Source organism: Trachurus trachurus (assembly GCF_905171665.1).
Source record: "Trachurus trachurus genome assembly, chromosome: 22".
Taxonomy (NCBI): domain Eukaryota; kingdom Metazoa; phylum Chordata; class Actinopteri; order Carangiformes; family Carangidae; genus Trachurus; species Trachurus trachurus.
This window is the reverse complement of record NC_139907.1, coordinates 6,435,459-6,461,362: the sequence shown is the minus strand read 5'-3', so window position 1 is coordinate 6,461,362 and position 25,904 is coordinate 6,435,459. Positions and strand designations below refer to the sequence as shown.

Here is a 25,904-nt window from a genome sequence, read left to right as displayed (position 1 = left end):
AGGCCCACTTACTGTCCTCCTGTTTAAACCTCTTAAAGGCTAAAATGTGACTGAACCTTCGAGTCCAGGTTGTTTAGTTGCACATATTTATACATGTTCCAGGGCAAATCTCAGGTTGTAGACACATGTCACCAATATTTGGCTAGATTTAAGATTTTAGGACCTTTTATTAAAATCTGTTTTGGATAATTAAGAGATGAAAAGCACCAGAGCTCCACACACAATACATGTATATACAGTAAGAAAAGGCAAATAAACGTCTAATTTCAAACCTCCAACTCGTATCCTTGTTTAAAAAAGTAAATCTGAAACCTGATCAGATTTAATACGGGTTTAGAAAAAGTCGGCAAAGTCTTTTAAAAACCTAAATCTGCTCTGTTCCCTCGCTACAATGGACAGATATCGAGTCAGTCACATCATCATGAATAATCATCAAGAAGAACCAAATGTGGATTAATCCGCTGCGGAAAATAATCCCCCTAACACACGCTCCGTTTCCTCCTGTCTGAGGAAAAACCACAGTGATCAGCTGTTTGAGGAAGTTACTGAGCCTTAAAAAAAAAAGAAAGAAGAAAAAATGGTTCATTTCAGAGACTTTTTTTTAAGCATTTCCATCTTCAGGGCTCAGACAGGAAGTTGAGACGTGTTTGGAGTCGCTAACAAAACAAAATCGCTGGTTTTGGTCTTTTCCTGGGATTTTTAGGACACAAAATGAAACGCAGAACAACTCCGGCTCAATCCTGTTCAATCCCCTCCTCTCTCCCCCTCCCCTCCTCCTCCCCCCTTCTCTCACCTTCGCCGGCTTCAAAAGGCCGCCTCTCCTTCTCTCCTTCACCTGGTGGCGTTTGTTCCTCCAGGGCACGGCAGGTTTTTTCTTTCAGATTCTTTGTCTTCTCTCGCTTTTTTCTTTTCTGTTTCTTCTTCTTTTTCTCATGTGGTATTAAAGAGCCTCTGTAGTGAAGCGTCTTATTCTCCTCCTGACCACATCAGACGGAGACTCGCCGCCACCCGGGGACACGGAGATGTGTGGCGAGATGGGGGAGGGTTTTTTTTTTTTTTGTGGGATAGAGGGGTAAATCTGGAGTCATGTTACGTGTGTGTGTGTGTGTGTGTGTGTGAGTGTGTGAAGAGACCAGGAGACAACAGGGGGATTGAGTTTACAGCCGGCGGGCAACAGACCACCGGTACGTCAGATCGCCTGTCTGATTCCTACACGCGTCTGGTCTGTCGGCTAAAAGAAATTGAATTTGGCATCTCCCGACGTCACTCGAACGCACCGCCGTCGGGGGGAAACGATGAAGAAAGACGCTCCACAAGCTGAGCTATAAGTTTGTCTTTGTCCGTTCTGGTTTTTTAGTCGACGCCATGTTTTAAAGGTCGTTGATGTCATCGTCACGGTTACATGTCAGTTAGGAGCTTAATGGACTGAGGCCACGGCTAACGATCAATCAGTTTCATGATCAGTTAAAGCAGAAGTGAGTGATATATTTGTGTTAATATAAGTCTTAAATAGTTATATCTTCCGACAGCAATCACTTACATAGAGTGTTTGGACTGAAACACGGGTCTCCCAGTCCCTCTGCTCTGCTCTGAGCCGAAGAGAAAACATTTATCGTATCCTACAGTTTTTATCCAATGAGGAGAGAGAACGGCATGCAGGGCTGTGTGTGCAGCCAAGGGACGCCGTGAATGTGGCGACGTAGGGACGAGGACTGTTATGGTGCGTTCAAGGAAACTCGTATTTTTCCGACCGTGAAGTGGTACCAGTTCGATCTGGTACGAGTTCACCGGTCGGAAGTTATGAGTGGCCGTTATAGTGACTTTCACCGGTAAAACAGGTCGGAAAAACACGAGTGGGTTGCCTGAAACGCTACTAAGTTGTGACTTGAAGCTGTAATTTACGATTTCAAAAGCCTGCCTGGAACGCAGCATTAGCGAAAACGACCGGATCACTCACTTCTGCTTTAATAATGTGATTAAATCGATTCATGGTGGAACAGGATTACAGATTCCTTGTTTCCTTGCGTCACGGTGCAGCCTGGAGCAGCTGCTGGGAATCGAACCACAAACCTTTTTCAATTTATGGACAAACTACTCAAAAAAATTGATTGATTTTCTCTCGTTGTGGCTCCACATGACAAGATTTACAGCAGCTACAGTAAATCACTCATCTGAATATCTCCCAGTTATGTCCAGATTTTCCCAAAGTTCCTCAAGCCCCAAGCTTGGACCTTTTTCTGGAGGTAGATCAATTGCTCGAGAGCTAAATGTTGTTTCCTGAGGTTTAAAGTGCACATTAGTTTCTCAAAAGGTTCCTGAGGAAACTTCCTTTGGTCGAACTGAAGCTGCTGTTTCTCTAAAGAATCGATCTCTTCAGGTCACTTTGAAACAGAAACAGAAATCCAACGTTTTATCTGGATCAACAGCTGCAAGTTGGAGAAAAAATTGGATGAACTGACCCTTTAAATGCTGTTTAAACTTTAACAACAACTTAATTACGTACTTAACTACTTGGACGACATTACAAGCAGCCATCAATATCATCAAAGACGATTCACATCCACATCGAACTGTTTGACCTGTTGAACCTCTGGCCGGCGCTTCAGGTCGCTCAAAACCTGCACCAATAGACTCAAAAACAACTAATCAGCACTTTAAACACACACTAATCACAAAATGGACTTAATTTGAAGCTGCACTCTTAATACGGTTGTATTTTGTAATAGAATGAAGATAAAGGTTTTCTATTCTATTTTAATAGCAAGTCTTTTAAGGGGGAACTATTCAGGTCCGGTTGCTTTTTTTGTTGTTGCTGTTTTGGTCGCTTTTTCCACTCAGTTTGCATATTTTAAGTGTTGTACATACTCAGAGCTACCCCCCTCCTCCTCTAAGATGTTTAATCAAGGTAAAAAATCATGCATAGTTCCTCTTTAATTTGAAATGTTCAGAAAAAGTAGCCAAGACATTTGAATATTGTGGATTTTTTTGGTCCAGATCTCAGTCGTCTCCACCGTCGTCTCAGTCTGAGGTCACTGGTTCGTTCCACTGGAGGAAAAATCAGCAGCTTGTTGGGAAATCCTGTGTTTTTCTTTTTGTTTTTTGTTTTTTTTCCTCTGTATTGATACGAAGGCAGAGCTGAATCTGTGAGTTACTGAGCTGCTGCCAGAAGACCTGAGGCTGCTGTCAGCGAGGACAGGAAGAGGACGAGGTCATCAAGGAGGGTTTTTTTTTTAGTTTTTTTTTAGTTTCCCTCCAGGATTTGGAAGTTTTTTTTTTGTTTTGTTTTTTTTGCTGCAGATCTTCGTTTTATTTTCTTCTCTTCTATTGAGACGACAAAGAACGACTTTGGCCTTTGGGCAGTTTCCAGGCGGTTCCTGTTAATGAGGAGACGTCTCATTTAGTTCAGCCTTCACCTGCCACAGGTTCACAACAACAAAAACCAAAAAAAAAAAACATTTGTCATCGGACTTTTATCTGAAAAATCTTGTATTTCTTCTTCTTTTTCTTCTTTTGTTGTGTCAAGAGGAATTTGTTCATCAGCCGGAACAAACAAATAGAGAATAAAAAGAGAAGGACTCGTTTAGATGTTCAATCAAAACTGTGCTGATGAAATCTTTTAAGAATTTCGGAAGTGCTCGCCTCTCAGCAAATGAAACGTCACAAACAGACTCATTTTAAAAGCTCGTCCTGTTCATCCTTTATTCTTTAAAGGGACAACGAGGAGTTTTGGAAAAGCGAAGCGTTTTCACACTACATTTATGAGCCTCCGCGCGCACCGTAAAATTCTTTTGACCGGCGCAAGACGGACTCATGTTTTCATTCATCAAGAATTAAAGTCAGAGGTTCAAAGACGATCACATACCGTCGTAGTTCCGACCATAAACGGCGATTCAGCTGCGTTATTCTCATGACTCGTTGCGAAACCGAAAGTAAAAAACGCTGGTCGGCTCGACCAGCATCTCCGCCACCACTAATAATAACAAAATAACGATAGAGACAAAACGATATATTTATCGAAAATGGGCCCATTAACAAGTGTGGGTAGCGGAGATTCATCCACATTAACGTGAGACTTTTTTATAACCGAATAGAAACTCCTCGTTGTCCCTTTAAACCCCAGAAATCAGCAGAGGAAAAGTGAAATCATCCTTAAATGCCTCTTAGGAGCAGGTCAAACTGTTTCAAGGTTTTAAAAAAATGCATATTCCTGTTTGTCTTGGCGCTCTGTTTTCACTGAGCTGCCTTTTTTCTCCTCGCCAGGAGACAGAGCTTCTCCAAACTGCTCTCCAGAGTGTGAATCCCTGAACGCTGCTGTTTCACTTCACAGGAAACTGAGCTCAGATTTGGCAGCAGCAGCAGCAGCAAGGAGGACGACCGAGGGAAGCTGCCCGGTGCTCCGGTCGTCGGCCGTGTGGAGATAAATTTCTGTTGCATTTAACATGTTGTAAATGTCGGTGTGCAGCTGTTTGTCTTTAACCTGGATAAACAGAAACAGACAAATGGAAATGAGGGGAGAAAAAGAAAAAGCTGAATTGAGGTGAATCAGAGGTCAGGAGGTCGAACCGGGTGTGAAACTCAACACTGGATATTTGTTGTGGTGGAGCTGGGATGCGAAAAGATGGAGGTGGTTTTCTTCTTTTGGAGTTTTACCACAGGAGACGACAGTCGGTCCAAAGTCGTCTTTTTGATGCAAAGATCAGGGGTTTGATCCTGTGGACGACACTATGGCCTTTATACTTTTACATAACCAGCTGGTGTTGGGGAAACAATCAGTCCATCATAGTTTGTATATTTTATGCAGAGGTTGTTTTGTATTGATACTCAGTCGCAAAGTGTCAGTCTTTTATTACATAAATTGTAAATACAAATGGAAGTTTTTCAGTATTACTTTATCTTCTATTAGATAAAACAGATGTTGACTTTAAGTTTTACCTTCAGGACAGAACTGGCAGTAGCAAAGAACTGCGGTTATTGCTGTACTGTGTAGGATATCGCAATAGTATCGTATTGTGGTGATAATATCGTATTGTGGCTGGTCCCACTTCCTGATTGTAAATCCTGGCTGCTGTCGCCTAGCAACCTTGATGACACATCTTTTTTTTTCACAGATACTTGAGGTTTGGTTTTAACAGTCGGACCATTTATTGTGGATCTGAGCTGAAACACATCGACTTAATATTTAAAATATCTTTAAGTGTAATTTTCTTCTTTTTTTTTCGGTCAGCAAAATGCATCTTGGGAAAGAAAGCGGCTGCATGTGTTACGGTGGCTGTTTCCGATCATGTCACTCATTCACTGCTCCCTACTCAATATATACTGTAGGGAGTTCACTGGTAAAACGGAAAAAACCTGCCGCATTTAATTAAGTTTTTACTGTCACATAATTAAAACGTTGCAGATCAATGCCGACGGCGATGCGTGACCATTGGTTGTAGCTACACTACTTTTCACGCTGCATTGTGGGATACTACAGTATGAATCCACGGTAACACACGGTAACACCACGGTAACGCATGAATACTCATTAGTATGTAGTTTATAAACACAGTGCTTATCAATGATGAGTAAAACTACGTACTAATGAATATTCATGTGTTATAAATGATGAATTCAGTATTTAATGTTTAACTAATGCTTAATAGTGTTTACTTATTATAAAGTGTTACCTGAATCCAGTATTTAGGGTATATTAATTCTCACTACAAAATGGTGTAGTCGCTATATAGTGAGTAGTGAGTGATTTCAGACACAGTGAAGTGTCGTCATGTCACTGTGATGCTAATGGAATAATCATAAACTTCTTATCTTACTGTTTGGCGCCAGACTCATGGAACAGAAAACTTGAGCTCTGTGCTGAGTTTGTATTTTATTTTTTGGGGAAAGTTTTAGATTTCGCAAAACAAAGGAACTGGAAACACTAACACCTGATATCAGTGCTGAGACTCGGGTATCGTTTTGTAGCCTCATCCGGCCCGTTACCCTGAACTCTCCTCCTCCTCCTCCTTTAGTCTGACGCTGCCCATCAGTAAAATAAAACTTCACCTTCCTTCAGTCGCTGTGAAACTCTGAACCTGAACTTCTTCTCCTTCTCCTGCAGATTCTTCCACACGTTTTACCAAGAACAATTTTACGGGTTTGATCAAATTAGCGAGTGTAGATATATCAAAGCCGCGGCTGAATAATAACTCGGTAATTACCGCCTCCCCACTTCCTCCCTTCCTCCCCTCCTCCCCTCCTCCTCTCTCCTCTCTCCGGGGTTGGACCGGTCTTATCAGCTCTTAGTCTCGCTGCCTCTCTGCCTCCCGGAGCGGCTGATCTCTCCCAGGGCTTGTCTCCGTCTTATCTCGCCCTCACACTTCACGGAGAGGAAGTTCTTAGAGGGCTGGGCCCGCCAGATAGCGACTGACCTGTCTCTTCCCTCTGGAGCGGTTTCTTTTTTAAGGGAAGCTGCAATCTGTGAACTGAACTCAAATGGCTGACTAGATTATTCCCCCCTCTCCTCCTCTTCTCCTCCACACCCTTCGCTGTCTGAGGACGGGTGTATTCGTCTGTCTCTCCTTAATGAAGCAGGAAAGCTGCCTGTGGACTCAGGTGGCACTTCTTTGAAGCTGCCGCCCTGTTGGGAGTTTGAACTCGACGCAGAAGGAGGCAGCGGTGGAGAGGTGGGGGGGTTTGTGCACGTGTCAAAGGCAGAAATCTTGACAGAAGTTAAACGACTCTCATAAATCTGCAGCTTTGCCGCCGCCTCCTTTTTAAAAACCGTTTTTCTTTCTTTTCTTCGTCTCTCTGCTTTGCTGCTTTGCTTTGATTGACTTGTGTGATGATGTGGCGTCGGAGCCTCCGGAGTCGCACTTTGTTCCCAAACAGCTAATCAAGGTGGAGGATCTTTTTGGAGTGAAAGCTGCTGAATCTCCCAGTGATGGCTTTTCTTCCACTGTCAAAGACATGAAAATATCTCCTTTTTTTTAATCAAAGCTGGTTAGATTTTCCCTCTTTGAAGCGTGTTGCACACCTGAGGATTTCAAAATGCCGCTTTTTTTCTTTTTCTTTGTCAACACAATTAAAACGTCTCTTGTTTCGTGCTCTCGCAATCAGCTCCATCGTCGTCGCCATCGCCACCTTCGTCGTCTCGAGGCCTCACGAGCGTTGCAGCGTTAAAAAAATGCAAATTGCCGTTTCAGCATCTCTGCAGTTTCTAAATAATAAAGCGGGGCTCCACATCTAGAAAGCATATCGTAATTGAAAAGAAAGTGTGTTAAGGTAGATCCGCTTAGACGCCAGTTAAGCCTATTAAGGTTTTTATCAGGAGTCACAGTGCAGTTTATTTGCTGATTAACCCTGATGGAGGAGGAGGAGGAGATGCAGCGGCATGCTTTTTTTTTTTGACCAGCTACTGTTTCCTGTTTCAGCCTCTGAGACGTCGCCACCGTGAAAAAATGTTCACCACAGCAGATTTCCCTGAGTGTGTGTGTGTGTGTGTGTCTCCATCTTGATTTATTTGTGTGTGTTTGTGTGTTTGTGACAGACAGAGCTGCTGACACCGGGGAGCTGGACCTGAGTGGGATCGATGACAGTGAGATAGAGCTGGTACGTATACATACACACACACATACACACACATATACACCGACACACACTCTTGTTCCTGGAGGCTCATCAGAGAATCAGATCGCCGCCTCACCACCACTGCAGCTGCATCTTAAACATCTGCCTCCACCTTCACACCACAACATCCAACAGTGTTGCTCCTGAGTTTCTAGTGAATCTCTGTGACCTTTCAATAAAGATTTCTTCAAATGAACGATGATCAATGTCGTGAGTGAGAGTTGAATGTTTCAACGTTCGTGCACTTTTTTCTCTTCAACTGCTGCTTTTTATTGGAAGAAAAAGTGATGCAGCACCTGAGACTGTCTCAAAGACGAGGACATAAAATGACTCACGCAAACATTCAGCCTGTAAGATGCAGAGGAGTCGTGAGTTACACTTGTATAGAAAGAAAGAAGAAATGTCGACATTTTCTATGAGAAAATTAACAAATTTACAAGATTTTACTGTCTTTTTTAAAATCTTCTCTTCAATATATCAAGTGCTGCTCGTCTTTCAATATCAAATTTAAATACCAAAGGAGTAAATGAGTGTCGGTGTCAGCAAGCCAATCAGCACGCAGCATGCTGGGACTTGAGATCTAATGAGATTTGTGTTTGGCTGTTGATCTACACACGCACATTTGAAACCGAATTTCAAAATAAAACTCAAATTTGTACCATAACGTGCTCTGTAATTTTCTTTTTGACCAATCTGGAGTCAAAAAAAGTCTAGTTAAGAATCAATATCAAAGTCAATGTGTTAATATTAGTGCTGATATCAATACCTGTAATAGGTTTTTACAAGTTGAGCAACAATAGAAACAACAGGTTATCATCTACAAAGTAAAAATTAATGTTTTAGGTTTCAGAAAACGAGACCTGAATGTTGTAACTGTGTTTATTTGTGTTCAGTCTCTGGGTTTAATGTGTTAAATATACACACAATATAAATGATATAAATTCTTAATGAGGAGCTGAGTCGTTTTAACCATCAACAGCACTGAGTTCACATTTCGAGCTCTGGCTGTGTTAATATTTGTTACAAGTGCTCATGAATTTAAGGAAGGAGATACGTAGTAATTCTCCTCCAGATGTGAAACCACTTTTAGTTTCGTTGCGATAACTTTTCCCTGAACTCCTCTGACGGTCGTTCTGCTCTGCTCTGCTCTTCTCTCCGTCTCTGCAGTATCTGCTCGATGACAAGGAAGTCAAAATCAAGACGGCGCTGTGGATGGCGGAAAACTCCGACTACCTCAAAGAGCAGAAAGGTACTGTCAGGATGCAACACGATTTCTGTTTCAAAGCACAATCCAACTTTCTGTTATTTATTTTTTGTTTAGTTTTTTGCAATGCAGAGGCTTGGTGGTTTGTCCCACAATGCACCTCCTCAGTGTTTTTATTTTTTATTATCAGATAAACCTCCACCTGAACCCGCCACTGTGTTTTCAGCCTGTGGCCTGTTGTGACTTCCCTCTGTGTCGTATTGATACCGGCGTTATCTCACAGTTTGTATGTTCAGACTCTTCCCTGCTTGTTTTTTTTTTTCCCCAGAAAAGGAGGCGAAGATAGCGAAGGAGAAGGCGCTCGGCATCTACAAAGAGAAGAAGGTAACGGCAGGAGGCCTGACGAGCAATAAGATAAGGAGGAGAAGGAGGAAACAGGAAGTAGATGGTCAGAGAGAAATGCACCAATAAGATCTGGTTTCGCATGAATTTGGTCATAACCTGAGGATTCAAAGTGACAATATTTTGTTATTTATTCAAAAACCACAGCGTAAATACTCTCAATCTGATATTATTCATAGTTTTCCTTCATTTAAACCAGAGTTATGATCTTTAGATTTAGGCCTGATCGACCTGTGACCTTTTCTCCTCATGTAGCTCGACTCAGCAAAAATAATTTCTCTTCTACGTAGATAAAACTTCTCTCAGCTCAGATTTGTTTTGTTTCAGCAGCTTTTACAGAGGCCAAAGAGTCAAAACTATTCAACGTCTCAGAGGGAAAAAAAGAAAAGAAAGAAAAAAAGACAGATTTAGGTAAAAATACAACATGTTTGTTCAGCAGAAAAAGAAAAAATAGTTTCAGTCTTTCCGATCCAGTCCTTTCCTAAATACATTTCAGTCAAACACACTGATCTCTAGAGCTCTTTAAGTGGCGTTTAATGACCTGTGTGCGCTTTTTAAAAAGTTTTTCTGTCATATAAAGAAAACATAAATATCCTACAAATCAATAATCATTAGTTTAAGCTCTTGTAACTGTGTTATATTGAGTTACAGCCTGACTGACCTGTCAACACCTGGTCACATAATGTTATAACAGTGAGCTAAAACCAAATGCAATGACTCATCACAGTCACTTATTCAGTCTGCAGTTCATGTAAACATAAACTTATTATAACTGCTGCTGATAATTATTCTCAGTATTGATTTATCTTTGCTTTTTCTTTTACTCTACATGTCAGAAAAACTGGAAAATGCTACAAATGGTAGAAAATTTTGACTATTCTCACTTTTCAAAATAATGAGACCAAAACCCAAACAAGAATTCACACTGATATAAAATGAAAAAACAAACAAAAATCTAAACATTTTAGGAGCTGGAACTGATTTTTTTGTTTGATAGACAGATCAGATAAAAACCCTTAATGAATTAAAGGGATAGTTCAACATTTTGGCAAATTGGCCCATTGCCATAATCCCTCCCTCATATTAGTAGGTTCGTTACCTTTAATTATCGGTCAAGCTATTTTTAGAACGGCGGAGCAGAGCCGCAGAGTTTTTTTCGAGGTAAATGCAGAGACTGCTTGCCCCTGATCAGTGGTTTTGCATGAATTTACATCGAAAACAACTCTGTCTCGTGATGTTCTGTTATTATCTCATAGCGTGGTGAATGTGCAGGTCACAACTTGTCCACCAGAGTGTTTTGGAGTTGTTGGATTGTGTATTTGGTGAGTTTGATGAGGGAAACCAAGAAATCCCATTAGCCTCCGTAGCGTAGCTCTGAGCAGCTCACGGCTCTGCTCCGCCGTTCTAAAAACAGCTTGCACCGACAATTAAAGGTAACAAACCTACTGCTATGACTATAGGGATTATGGCAATGGGGCCAATTTGCCAAAATGTTGAACTATCCCTTTAACTAAATAATTGGCTAATTATCTTGTTATGAGAAATAGATATTGGGAAGTCTGTCAGCGCTCAGACAGATGTTGACACAGGACGGACAGAGAGATGGAAACAGCTGGAGGCTGACAGCCAGGTAGACGACACACAGAGGCCGTGTGAAGCTCCAGTTAAATCAGATCTCTGTGAAACTGGTCTCCTCTCATTTCCCATTACTGGTTTTTGGCTCAGCGCGGACTCTTTGTTAGCCCCAACATCTGCTCGCTGGTTTTAACTAGCTGGATTAACGGCAGTGGAACAGAGACCTAATGAGACACGGAGCCTCCTGACAGCACTGATCCAGCAGCAGCAGCCTGTCACAGCGCTGACAAATGACTGAATAAATAAATAACAGGAAGGGCATCCTCCTCCTCCTCCTCCTCCTCCTCCTCCTCCTCCTTATTCTACTCCTCCTCGTGTTTTATGCATGATAACGTCGGCATCCATTTGTGGTTTATAAATCAGATCTGTGAGGAAACTGGGCGAGAATTGAAGACGTGTGAAATCGTCGTGGGGTTTAAAGTTTTTTGCATTTTCAGTGTGAAGGGAAACTCTGATGATCTGTGGCCAGAGATGATTGGAGTTGAGGTCAAGGTGACTGTGGAATAACTGAGGCTGGGTGATGACCTCAATCTGGAGTCTTAATTGAGATAAATTGTTGATTACAGAAATGTGTTCGGCTGTAAATGATCCTTTATTGGTCTGAAATTGCCCAGTGTTGAGGGTAAATCCCCTGCGCTCTGGGACCGATGCAGCTGAATAGGAAGATGAAAATTATTCCCAGATAACATTTGACCATCATGACCTGTCTCCAGTGTTTCCAGCATCTGATTAAAGGGATAGTTAAACATTTTGGCAAGTTGGCCCATTGCCATAATCCCTATAGTCATAGCAGTAGGTTTGTTACCTTTAATTGTCGGTGCAAGCTATTTTTAGAACGGCGGAGAAGAGCCGCGAGCTGCTCAGAGCTATGCTACGGAGGCTAATGGGATTTCTTGGTTTCCCTCATGAAACTCATAAAATGCACAATCCAACAACTGCAAAACACTCTGGTGGACAAGTTGTGACCTGCACATTCACCACGCTATAAGATAATAACAGAACGTTACCACACAGAGTTGTTTTAGAGGTAAATACAGAGACTGCTTGCCGAAAAACTGCCCTTGACAGGAACGCGCATCAGCGGTTTTGCATGAATGTACCTCTAAAACAACTCCGTCTCATAACGTTCTGTTATTATCTCATAGCGTGGTGAATGTGCAGGTCACAACTTGTCCACCAGAGAGTTGTGGAGTTGTTGGATTGTGTATTTGATGAGTTTGATGAGGGAAACCAAGAAATCCCATGAGTCTCCGTAGTGTAGCGTATGAGCAGCTCACGGCTCTGCTCCGCCGTTCTAAAAATAGCTTGCACCGACAATTAAAGGTAACGAACCTACTCCTAAGACTATATATAGACTATGTACGTATATACAATTTGCCAAAATCTTGAACTATCCCTTTAAGTTGTGTTAATTATGTTAATATTTGCTACAGCCAAGAGGCCCCTCGAAGAAGCGTCCCCCGATCCGAGCCAGCACGGCCGACGAGGCCATCGAGAAGATGCTGGAGCAGAAGAGGATCTCCTCCAAGATCAACTACGACGTCCTGAAGGACCTCAACATCAAGCCCGGCGCCAGCCCCGCCCGCAAGCCCGAGGCCGTGAAGAAGGAGCCGACGGCCGCCAAGCTGACGGGACGCACCCCTAAACCTACACGAGCCTGTCTGAGCCTCAGCACGCCGCTAAGCACCCTGGGAAAAAGGTCAGTGGGATGCTCGTTTTGTACTCTAAAGTATTGGAAATAATCAGGTTTGATCAGGGATTTAATTCTGGTGCCTTCGTTAAACCAACCTCTGTTTTTAGTGACCAACCGCTTTAATGATTTAAAACCAATAACAAAGAGCGAGGGGTTTGTGTGGAGCTTCGAACCCTCAACCATCTGTCAATCAAAGACACCATGACCTAAATTAAGTCTAAATAAAACATAAACGGGCGAGAATTATGAACAGAAACAAGCAAAAAAAAACTGGATACACAGGAAGTAAGGTAACCTATAGTACTAGGTACTAGGACTGTCAATGAATATTTGAAATTCGAATGTATATTCGAATCATAGTGATAAAAATGAAATTCGAATATTAAAATATGATATTCGAATATTAATCATTTATTTTTAAATTATCTTCACGCGCACAACCACAACAACAGCAACTACAACTTCCTCCTACAAATGCACGGTCGTCGGTGTGACGTGCAGAACGCAGCAGGATGCAGCAGGACGACTCCTCAGTCCATGAGTTTCATGTCTCAGACCGGATCATGTCAATCCAGCTGCAGGAATATCCGGGGGACAGGAGCGCCCCGGTAACCGTAGTAACTCACACACACCCAGACACACACCTGTCTGTGTGTGGTCACGTCTGGAGAGAAGCAGCTTCTCTGTTTTCCCAAACTACCGAGTGACAGCGTTAATCGCGCATAAAAAAAATTGTGCCGTTCACTGAGAGCTATGATGATCCTCTGCACTTCATCGCGACTGTGCTTGATCCGCGTTATAAGGATCATTACTTGGATGTGGGAAGAAAACATGCCGGCTCTTATCCCGTTTCCCGAGCGAGCTGTTTGCTCGCGTCATCACAAAACGTTTGACATGAATTGATAAAGGCCGAGTAAAACGCGGTCTTTTTCACGTATTAATATGCATATAATGTCGTTGCTGATTTGCATTGTGTAGCCGTTTGTTTTGTGTAATGTAAGCTGTTCAAAACGTGTTTGACATGCGCTGATAATAAATACAGGCTACCGCTATAAAAGTCCATCTCTTTGTATTGATTTTTGGAGAAAATATGAAAAAATAGAAATTCGAATTTTATTCGAATATCTGTTTTTTTTAAGAGGCAATATTCGAACCTCATTTCTGCCATTCGTTGACAGCCCTACTAGGTACTAAATGGAGAAGGGGTAGGAATTAATAAGCTAATGCTTCTTCCTACTACTTTTCAAACATACAAAGGGTTTTATCGACTAGTGCTTATTCACATGTTTGAAATAAAGCATTAAAAAAAAAGAAAAAAGAAAGAAATCAACTGTAAAAACCAAACTGTTTTTGCCATAAACTTGTTAAATTCTGTTGTAAAATCAGACATTTTAACATCTATGTCTATGGAGTGACTCATGTCTTCACCAAACTGACATTTTAAGTCTTTATATGACATTTAAAAACAAGATATAAAGTAAACTAAATTATCTAAGGTCGATTAAGAAAAATAAGAAGAAAGAAAACGTATCATTAAAAAACTGAAACAAAGATAGATTATTTATTTTATGTATTTTGTCTTCATTTGGTGCCTACATTACCCACAATGCAGCTCAGCCATCCCTCAGTTTGACAGGATGTGTTAATGCTACCAGAGGCTAATGAAGCCTGGAGCAGCAGAGATGAGATCCACACCCCCACGTTTTTTTTTTTTTTTTTTTTTGTTCTTTTTCTTTTTTTCGTCTCACTTTCAGACTTCAGAGCGACGCTGAATAAAAAGTCACATCATTTATCAGACTTTACGCGTCTCCCTCTGGAGACACAAAAGCCTTTTATACTAATTGTCTCCCTGCAGCTAATTGTCTCTACATCACCCTTTTTAGCATTAAATCTGATGGCATTAAAGATGAAGTCTCCACCGTGGTAGTGTGAAGCTGAACATATTAAACAGCTGGTATTTATAGGACATGAGTGACTCTGACCTGTTAACCATAATAATAATACTGTAATAGGAAGAAGAACTTTCTCTCCTTCTCCTCATCGTCATCATGAGTGTGTGTCGTCCTCTTGTCGACACCGATACCTGACGTGTCAACAGGAGTTTAAACCCGCTGATTCCCGCTAAGGATTTGTTTTTTCCAAAGAAGTGACGACTAGTGAGAAAACTAGAGACTTTTTAGTTGATGAGTGTTTCCAGTATTGAACCATGAGCACGAGGGTTTTCTCTGCTGAGTGACGGACAGAGGAGCAGCACAGAGTGGAGTCGTCAATATTAAGACCCGTTGCCCGTGAGATCGCCGTCATTGCATGCAATACCGGGGTATAGTCGTACTCTTTTGCGTCTATTTCCGGAATGGAAAATGAGAGCGACGTAAATTCTTTTTTTTTATGAAAGCGGGACACTTCAGCCTTTACATTGATCCCATCTGTATGTTTGTAGCTCACCCGGTAGCCAAGCAGTCAAGCCGGTAAAATCGGCTGTCCAGTAGGGATCTGTGTGCCGTCACATGACAGGCTAAAATCCAATGAGAAAGCTGTGAGCTGAGGTCACATGAGCGGCCAAAGATCGTTTATCTACATCAAGATGGTTGCTCTGTTGTTGCCGTGTATGATACTATCAGGAAATCTCCCGAATCATTTAAAAAAAATGATTTGCTACGCTGGTTCGTGCAGCTGCGCGTGAGTTTTTCTCTGTAGGCCTACACACATACACCGTTCATTTGAGTTCCTGGCCCGCTAATTTACACAAGACAGTTTATTCACCTGTTGAATACCGATTTTGCATGGTACCTGACCCGATGCAGGACTCTAGCACAGAGCAAACAAACAAACTTGTATTTGAGTTGTTCTATGATAAATTTGTCATCATTTCTAAGCATGTAGGAGATTACTTCATACATAAGTCAGAGCCACAGTCTGCACATCTTTAAATCAGACTTCTGGGGCTGAGAGAGGAATAAACATAGAAACAAACTGGTTAAATGTACAAAATAAGGTGTAAGGTGTAACTGTTGAAAAAAAAAACACTTCTTCAAAGCATGAATGGGACAGGGGGATGTATTAGTGTGTGTATATTAGCGTAGCAACTGAAAATGTCCTGGAAAATGATTTGTGGGAACCCTCAACCTGAATCTGTGTTGAATTCCCCTCAAACCATTAAATAATCTTCCGATGCAAACAACAGATGCTCGACTGAATAACTGTGAGATGAGATGGATGCAGAGTGTTTTTGTTTACTGGGGTCTGATGCAACAGCAGCCGTTACTCTGACCGTTACCACACACGAACACACACACACACATACACACACAAACACACACACACTCTTCACCAGCCATGTGACGGCAGTTTCCTTCATAACGATGATGCGGCACTTCTTCTGTCACCCACAGTAATCACCTGTGACAGGGCGACAGTCTCCTGTGGGATTTTCTCTCTCTACACCGTCTCTGCCAGGATTTGTCTCTGCCTGTTGCCCCCCCCCCCCCATCCCCTCACCCCTCTACCACCCTCATCCTCACCCCTCCACCACCTCCACCTCTGCACCTCCCTTTCACGACATGCATTCACAGGCCTGATCCATGCCGAGTCTTTCAGATGAACTTAATGGGTTTTCTGCAGTGCAGAGAAAAGCTGAGGGGCTTTTTTCAGTTTGTTTGGTGTTGGGGGAAATTGGTTTCCTATGGCTCTGTTTTTAAACCTCTTTCACTTAATGTTGGTTTTAGGTACCATCTTGCAGCTTTATAGGAGTCTATAGAGGCAGCTGTTTGGTGATTAAGAGGGATGTAAACCCCTCCTCCCCCCTCCATCCTCGTCTTTCCTCGTCCAGTCATCTGGCTGCAGTTCGCCCGGCCTTCGTAAACCCTGTCCTGAGCTCTGCGATAATGCACTGTATTTGGTCTCAGACCCACGGAGGAGTTTGATAAGTTGGCTGTTTATTGCAGCTGGGCCAGCTTCTTTTCAACTCAAATAAAATGTATTTATAAACCACTCCTTAACAAAAAAAAACGGGGGCCCTATGCAAAGTGACAGGGGACGTAAACACAGAGAACAAACACAGAGCGGCCTTGAAGTTTTGAAGCCTGAGAGAGTGTGAACGGGGTCACAAAGAGGCAGGAATTCACTTTGTTAAAACCTCTGAGCTTTTTCTGCAGCCAGACTCTTATCAAGAGAAACATGCTAATGATAATTTAAACTGTGTTTAGGCGTCTTGTGGTTCAGGGTTTGGAAAACGACGTCCATTAATCACAGGGTTGGAGGTTCAATCTCTGGATCCTTCTGTCAAAGTGTCAAAGTGTCTTTAAACATCTGTGCGTGACTCTGTGTGTGTGTGTGTGGAGCCAGTTTATTTTGTAGTCATGTGTAACAGTCTGATATATTATAATTTGATGTACAACCAAGTTTGTGTTGTTGCATTGAACTGAAAAAAGGGAAAAAGAGGAAAAGAATAAGAAAAAATGGCAAAAACAAAAACAGACGAACAGAAAGAAGAAGAAAAAAAGAAACAAAGAAATTGAAAACACACATAGGAACATAAACATTACAGAAAGACAGGAAAAGCTGAAAAATTAGAAAAGTGCATGGAAAAACAAAACAAAACACAGATGCACATGCACAAAAAACACATGAATACACGAGGAAAACTGAAACAAAGCTGAAACAAAATAATATAATGGAAAAACGGAAAACAAAACTGAGAAAAATGGAAACAAAAAAGAGAACAACTTTTAAAAAAAAAACACAAAAAGTGATGAATTGAGAAACAAAAGACCAAATAAATGGAAACAGAAAAACCCTGAAAACAGAAAAAATCTGTGCAAAATCAAATAACCCTGAACAACGGCGTGAAAACACTAAAAACCCGAAGTAAAGAGGAAGTGCGTCCGCTCCCGCTCTCGGGGGAGAACACACCTTCTCTGACACAATGATTGATGACACAGATTATGACGCATTATCACACTTCCCATTTAGAGGATGGTAATGTGATACCTCATTGATTGTTGTGGGGAAATTGCCTTTGTGCCGGCGCTGCTCCTCCTCGGGGAGGTCAGGGGTCGCTCCTCGCCACAGTGGAGCCGCCGGCGGTGGCGGCGTTGGTGGTGGTGGTGGCGCTGCAGCGTCGTCTTGCTCGAGGACACTTCAGCAGAGCGAAGCGGGATGAGGCTTCGAGTGTCGTATTCATCCTCCTCACAATAGTGAAGGACGCGGAGTAAATGAAAACACTTTGTTAAAGTGGATCCTCCATGTTTCCAAACACGGTGAAGGATGAAGCCGATCGCCGGGTAACGATGTGTCGACCTCGGCCGCAGCGTCGCGCTCTGGTTTCACACAACTCCAGCAAAGGTGAACTCTGTGTGTGTGAATTAGTTTGTGTGAGCATGACGGCTCCATGTTGTAACCAGACTCTACATCAGTTCATGTTTCACAGACATGATCCATGTTTACAAGAGGAAAAGTAGAGACACTGAACCTTGAAAAAACCTAAAAGTAACAAATCAATGGTTTCTTGTGGCTTTATATGAATCTATTAGAGAGAATCATTACTTTAAGTCGCTTAAATTATAAGTATATAACTATAAGTTTTCTCAACACATTGCAAAGACACAAACATGGTACAAATTCAGGAAAAAAATCCTCATCAATTTGACAACGTATGTGCTACAAACACTCACAACACAACAATACAGATATACACTACTCACAAAAAGTTAGGGATGTTTGGCTTTTGGATTTTTCTTCTTTCTCTAAACTTTTGAATGCACATGTCCAATTGTCCAGTGTTTCAGTACTTACTGAACAACAAGCACCATCTGATTTAGTGGTTCAGTTGTCATTGAACCACTAAATGTTCTGGTTGAATGACAATTTGTATACAGTCCTCTTCTCTCTCCCTCTCCTCTCCACCTTGTTCAAATTTTGACATAATTGAGACCAAGACAACACTTTGATCAAATTGATCCAAGTTATTGAGACGTTGAGATTTTTGTTGTGCTATAGTCACACCACTGTTGTTAGCTTTTGTTTGAGATAAAGACATTACCATTGCATCCTTCTACTTAAAAGGCTTTCATGATAGAATATCACTGTAGCAAGAACTTTTTATAGGGATATTCTTGTTAAATATCCCTGACTTTTTGTGAGTAGAGTATGTATTGTATTGTAATGATGAGGTCCGTCGCTTTTTGTGTCCCCAGAAACACCCAGTGTGTTATTGAGTTTTGCAGCGAATGTGTTGCATTCGATCTTTACATATTTTTTTCCTAAGTTGCTTTTCTTAAGAATATTTTATCGATGAAAACATACCAGCTTTTTAAACAACTGGAGTGGAAATACTAACCAGTTACCACGATAGTCGATGTTCAACCTCAGTGAGAAAACAGTTTTTCATAAAATACTTTTTCTTTTAAATCAAAGCAAACATTAATTTCTTCATCATTTATTTCCCGTCTGTTGAACTGAACTGTGTCTTCACTTGAGTTGATTCTCACTGGAGAAAAACTCATTAATCACTTGTTCATCAATAAAACTCTATAATATAACTCTCTTTTAAATGGAACCAAATCTAATGACCCGTGAAATAGACATTGATTATTTTTCCTGTTAGAAAATGGTTCAGTTCAATCAATGAATCAACGGCTTCTGCTTTTTCTTTCACTTTCACATCTTGTTGAACAAAATATCTTTGTGTTTTGTGTTGATCGGAGAAAAGACGCGTTTTATTTTCTGCTTCGTATTTTATAAAACCTCACCTTTAATCAATCAATCAATCGAAAGCATGGATGAGTCTATCGGTGAGGTAGAGCGACAGTTTGAGAACAACAGTGTAGCAGCAGCAGCTCTGAGGGTCTGTTGGATTTGAGCCGCTCCAGTTGGCTAATGGCCGCTGCCAGACGAAGGCAGATCACCTCCTCCTCCTCCTCCTCCTCTTCGGAAGAGTCGACACGCTCCATGAATGAAGCAGCATCTCCGGTTTCTTGTTTTGTCTCTGATCTCTTTGAAGAAGGAGCTTCGCCGTCCTGTTTTTTAAGAATGGACTCTTCTCTGCCGAAGTTGTTCGACCTGTTTGAATTTTTAAAATCCCCCCCCTCCCTCCTTGTCCTGTCTATGAATCATTGATGGTTACCTGCGCTCTGAATCATTCATGCAAACACTTTCTTTCATTTCTATTTTCCCTTTTTTTTCCTGAATGGAGTCTCGCTCGCTCCATCCATTTATTGAGAAATCGCTGAACTCTGCACTTTGGCGCGTTGAATGCACAACAGTGTTTTCAACCCCTGCCGTTTTTTTTTTTCTGGTTTCCTCTGCCCACAAGCCATTAGCAACAAGGAAATGCCCCACGGGCTATAGCGAGCAGCAAAACACGGCGATAATGTCCCATTCTCTAATAGCATGTCAGTGTTGGTGTTGGAATGAGGCAAAAAAAAAGAAAAAAATCTGGAAATAAGACAAAAACCGGTCTGAAGCGGCGACCGTTGGGCGGAGAATTATCTCTTTCAGCCGCCGGTGGACGAGCAGACCGTTGCTCTGGAGCCTGAAAAGGTTGTTGTGCTGGTTGTTGAGAAAGGGGGAAGAGGCCTGGTGTCAGGGAGACCTATGAAAGTGCAGGAGCAGAGGCCTGCTGACAGTGCAGCCATTGTGCCTTGTTTCGAGGCCTCGCTGAGGGGCTACACTGAGGCATTGTGCTGCCCCGGCCTCCTCCTCCTCCTCCTCCTCCTCCTCCTCCTCCTCCTCCTCCTCCTCCTCCTCCTCCTCCTCCTCTCCGGTTCCTCCTCCAGGCTCCTGGCTGCTCCCTCCGCTCCGCTTCAGGGTTTTTTACTCCTGTGGATCTGGGCTCTGGTTCTGAAGAACAGCCTGGAGTTTATTCTTCTTCTTCCTCCTCTTCTCCACTTTTCCCTCCTTCTGTTGTTGTGCCTTTGTTGTTTCCACTCCTGCAGCTCTTTGGTTTCAGGTCCTTTTTTTGTTCACGCGTCCACCCGACACATTGGAGCTGAAGTTAGACACTGATAATGAATCCAGAAACCATCATCTACTGCTCTCTTAGTTTAAATCAGGACATATAAAACACGTTATTAGGTGTTTGACCTACATTACCTGCACACAGCATCTCTCAGGTTCAGTTCAATGTCTATGGCCGCAGTTTTCATCTGACTTCTCACTATAAATTGTCATAGAATACAAATAGAAAGTACGAGTTTGTTGTTTTTGTATTTAAAGCTGTACAGAAAAGAAAATTGAATTTGAGCCTACTCTGGGTCATAAAATGAGTGTAATAACTCATCTATCAGACGTTGTAGGCCAAACTTTGTGCAAAATTCTATTTTTAATTAAATCCGGGATGAAAGTGGGGTATTTCTTTTTCGCAATGGATAATGCAGGCGCACGGATTATACGTCAGCCTGCTCACGATTCACCAGCCACTGATATTGGATCCGTCATCTGTCAATCAAACGTCTGAGACACGCACACACACACCGAGCTCGGTCTCGCCCCAAACTTTGAATATCCCGCCCGCTCGATAACGACCAATCAAATTCGTTTTCCTTACTCGGGTAAACTCGTGCGGCAACTCGTGACAACTCGGCGCGACAAACAGGACAAACGGCCATTTCTGTACACCTTTAAATAGAATAAGTTGAACATGGTTTTCGTGACCTTCCTAGTAGAAGTTGTTTTTTTAAAGGCCAATATATAATAACGATCGTTTGAAGCAGGAAGAAGTCGTAAACGGATGAATCAGCTGATGCTCCATGAAAATAAACACACACAACAACAGCTCAGTCTGAGTCAGCACATGAGTGACGCAACACAGTTCAGTCACAATAATCCCTCTTGTCCCCAGTCGTCTGCCGTACAGTAGAAAAGACGGTGACGACATGAAAACTTAACTTCCACGACATACAAACTGGTGCAAAACCATCAAACACTAAAGGAGCTCAAACAACAGATAATAAAACGACCCATGGAGAATCTTTCATGAACTGTTTCTTCATTTTTCCACATAGTTTTCGTAAAATCTGCAGCTTCTGGTGCAGGAAGATTCAAACTGACCTCAGATCAGGTCGACACTATGATTGTAGGATGATCCATCAGTGCTGATTGTTGTTTAACTCTGAGTTTCTGCAGAGTTGATGTTTGTTATTTCTTCTTCGTCCTCATGAATTATTTCCCCCGTGTCTTTGTCTTTGTCTTCATCTTGTGCAAACCACAGCTCCTGCAGCAGGTCGATTGGTTTTTGCCGGATGTTTCTGTTGTTGCTGCAGGAAGAAACAGGAGTTGAGTGTTTCCTTTTCTTTCTTTCTTTAAAAAAAAAAAAATTCTTTGGGCTTTTTCACCTTTAATGGAAAGCACAGTGGAGAGACAGGAAGGGATTCGAGCCAGGGCCGCCTGCAGTGAGGACTGTAGCCTCAACACGAGGGCTGTCAGATCGAACTTCGTTAATCGAACAGAATTCAAATTATTTTAAAAATGAGAACATTCGAAGGTGGAAACTTTGAACATGTTCCTTCCGCAACAACGCAAATTAACGTAGTGCATCGCAACATTCGGGGCAGTAAACATGTTGATAAAACAAACAATTTTGTTCTTGATGTGCACGACGTAGAGCTGCAGCTTCAAATTTACAAGCAGAGTTCTTTTAATTGCCCGTTTATTTGACTGAAACATCTTCTTTTTTCTTTTTTTTTGATTGATCCGCGGAGCACTTGCAGTGCTTACAGTTTACGGATCAGCTGTGATCCGTTGCACCACTAAATATTTCGATTTCCCTTCTTGAAGTTTTATATTGAGTTGGTAAAACTTAAGTGTGTTACAAAATGTTACATAACAGGATTTGGTTGGAATGCCCTTTAGTGGACAAGGGACGTAATAATAAGCTGGTATAGGTGTAGGCTATATAATGAGCTGAAAAAAACCCACATTTGGATATAATTTAAATATTTAACACTAGAAGCATTAGAGGTTTGACTCTGTTTTGGGGGGTTAGTAGTAATAGATCGACAGCTCTACTACGGCGGCTGCTCCACCGACTGAGCTGAACGCCGCCTCAGGAGTCGAGTGTTTCTGTGACATCAGAAGTCGCCGGCTGTCGCTGCTCTAATCACAGTCTGAGCTGCTGAGCTGCGTCGTAATGAGACGCTCAATATTTTCTCTTTTCTGACTCTTAAACTCTGATTTAGTTTCAGTTTTTTTTCTTCTGCCGGAGTCGGTCGATATCTGAGCGTCTAAGTCGTCTTCACCTCATCACATCTTTTCATCGCTCTCGTCTTCGTCTTCTTCCTCCTCCATTTCCTCCCACTTCCCCACCCCCCCTCTCCTCCTCTCCTCCTCTCTCTCTCGACCTCCTTCTCTCTCCTCCGCCTGTCCTCTATTCTCTCGCCTACTTTTTCTAATCCTCCCTGTGTCTCCCAGTGAAAAGCCCTGAGCAGCAGCTACAGGCCCGTTGTTGTATCGCTCGGCACCATCAGGTCTGCTCTCGCTTTGGGCTTCTGCAACTCGCTAACGAGTTCTTTGTCTTTCTTCTGCTCTCGCTCCGACGTCGTCGTTGTAGTCTCTGCTTCTGTCGTCTACTTTTCTTTCTCTGTTTTCTCTCTTTCATCTTTTCTCTTCATCTCTTCGCTCAAGTGTTTGCACTTTACAAAACATGGTGTTAATTTGCTGCACTTGACTCGGACGGGTTTGATGGCGACGCTGCAGAATGAGCCGTGATTGGTCTGACTGACGGCGGACGAGCAGGTTCGATCCGACCGCAGAGTTGAACACCGAGCTGAAAGTTGTAGCTGCAGCGACTTTGTTGACGTCTTACTTGTTGTTTTTTAAGGTCGGACGTGAGGTTTGTTTTTACTATTTTTTGGAGGTGTGTGGTTGAGGTGAAGCTTCAGTTCCCTTCTGTTCTTTTCTGTCGAGCTTAAGTCGTAACGTGTTGCTACTTCTTCTCCTCCACTGGAGAACCGAGCAACCACAGTTAAGATTTCAAAAGTACAACAACCACTTAATGTAACATTCAATCTTGTGTCGGACAACTTACACCACTACTTTCTTCATTTTCATCCTCAGGGCTCTTTAGATCTGTATTTACATCACACTTTATTTCCAGATAAAGTAGTTCATCTGATCCGTTCACCTTTATTTTATTTTTTTTTAAAGTATATTTTTTGGCTTTTTTGCCTTTATTTGATAGCACAGTGAGATAGACAGGAAAGGGGGAGGCAGAGAGAGGGGGAATGACATGCAGGAAAGGTCTGCCCGACGCGGGATTCTTTGTTTTGTTTCTTGACCCTTTTTGATTTTATTGTATTTTTATTTCCTGATACTTTTGAATAAGCTCAACATTGTTGTTTCTTGTGACATGGACCTTTTAACTTTCACCCGACTGCGTTGTAAATGAGTCTTTACCTCAGTGTGTTCCTTAGTTAGAAAAAAGGTTGAATGGATGAATGAATATTTTCCAACCCAGTTTTTCATAGAAAACTTTTCAAAAGTCTTAAGTCTGCTGTTTGATGTGTTGGTAATTTGCATATTATCATGTCTGATACAGAATATTATATTTCTACCACTCGGCTATCAATGCGTTATTATGCAGATGATGACATTTTTATGGTTTAGTGGTGGTGTCTCATTTCTTATGGGAGTTCTTCTTTGTCTCTTTACTGTTGTAGGAGTTTTGTTCTGGTTTCTCTGTGCAGCCTGGAACCAGTTGTTGCATTTACTTAGAAAGCTGGATTCGGTCTAAAGTCTGTGGTTTGATTCTCTGACAACACTGTAACACATTTTGTCAAACACAAACCAGACTTTAGCCACGTCCCAGTTCAGCTGCTGCATTTAAAATTTGATTTGAATTTAATGTGAGTTTTCGCTCAGAAATAAAAAATCCTACACGCCTGTGAACCGAAGCAGATTCTCACATAACGGCCACAGACTTTTTGTGTCTCTCTTTTCTTTTCCTTGGCGTCTTTCCCTCTGTTATCTTGTCTTCCCTCCCTCCTCCCTCTGTTCCTCCTCTCTGCCTCGGCCCTTCGGGGACAGCGGGGCCCTTCTGTACTCACTGTACCGGACAGTTTTTAGCTTCAGACGTCCCATGCACTCGTTCACTCCTCCTCCTCCTCCTCCTCCTCCTCCTCCTCCTCCTCCTCCTCCTCCTCCTCCTCCACCTCCTCCTCCTTCTGTCTCTCCACCCTCCACCTCCTCCAGCCAGCTGCCAAACAGACCCTCCCTGTTCCCTCCATCCCTACTGGAGGATGGAAAAGCAGTCTTCCAGAAATAGCCCAGATAATTGCCCTCCAGTGATATTTTCTCCTCCTCTCGGTCACTCTCTGCGCTCCTCTGCTCCTTCATCTGTTCTTTTCCCATTCAAGTGTTTTTTCTTTTTTTCGTTTTTCTTTTCTTTCTTGGAGAACTTGTCTGATTCCAGAGCTTTTTTTGGAGAAGAAAAGAAAAGAAAAGAAAGGGGGAAAAAAAGAGAGGTTGAATTCCTGACTGCATTTCTGCTCCTCGGTGGGAGGGGAGCGACCGTTTTGGTCTGTGTTGGTTTTCCAAAAATGTAAATCGGACCCACAGACTCGGCCAGAGAGAGAAACTGGAGAGCTCAGCAGTTTTCTGGGCAGATGTTGCCACCACCACCACCACCACCACCACTGCTCCGAGGCCCTGCCAGAGGACGAAGAGGAGGAGGAGGAGGAGGAGGAGGAGGAGAAGGAGGAGGAAACACTACGACTTCTGGTTTTTCAGCCTGTCGTTGGAACAGGTGCTGTGATAGAAGAATAGAATAGAATAGAATATACTTTATTAATCCAGTGTACAAAGGTGAAGAATATTATAGCAGAATAATACAATACAACAACGTAAGATAAATTACAAATTAAATATTACAAAAATCACAAAGTTAAATATTACCAGAATTACAAAAGTTAAAAACTACAAGAATAAACCCAAAAATCCCCTCTGTTGAGGTGATATTGCACCTAGAAATAAGTTGTTTCATTGTACAGGTAGTGAGCTGGTTTATTGCACAGAAGAATTGTATAGTTGATGAAGTCAAGAAGTCACCTGCATGTGCGTTTAAAAGACAAAAGAAAAAAGTTTGCAGACAAAGTGAACAAGTGAGTGAGAGGAGCTGAGTCTCCTCCCTCCTGAAGGGGGGAGACGAGGTGAGGAGGGGGGGAGGAGGACGGGGTCGAACTCTGCAGCCTGGATCATATTTTCCTGCCCGGCACGCTCGATTGAAGAGGATGTTTTTCCTTGTTATCCGACCAGCTGTGTTAGAGAGGAGGGAGGGTGTATAATTTGTCTGTGGTTTGCAGCCCCTCCCTGTAAAAAGCCTCTGATCCTCCAGAGCTCCCCCCTCCTCCTCCCCTTCTCTTCCTCCCCTTC

General features: G+C 42.3%; 1 protein-coding gene across 1 annotated transcript in view; it reads left to right on the top strand.

The window, feature by feature from the left end:
* The window catches only part of brf1a (BRF1 general transcription factor IIIB subunit a), a 118,196-nt gene that overhangs the window by 73,295 nt on the left and 18,997 nt on the right, over positions 1-25,904 (top strand). The window contains exons 13-16 of the mRNA XM_083998930.1: positions 7,526-7,587; positions 8,773-8,854; positions 9,138-9,193; positions 12,280-12,545. Coding sequence (XP_083855056.1) covers positions 7,526-7,587; positions 8,773-8,854; positions 9,138-9,193; positions 12,280-12,545 — 466 coding nt within the window. The remainder of the gene's footprint in view (positions 1-7,525; positions 7,588-8,772; positions 8,855-9,137; positions 9,194-12,279; positions 12,546-25,904) is intronic.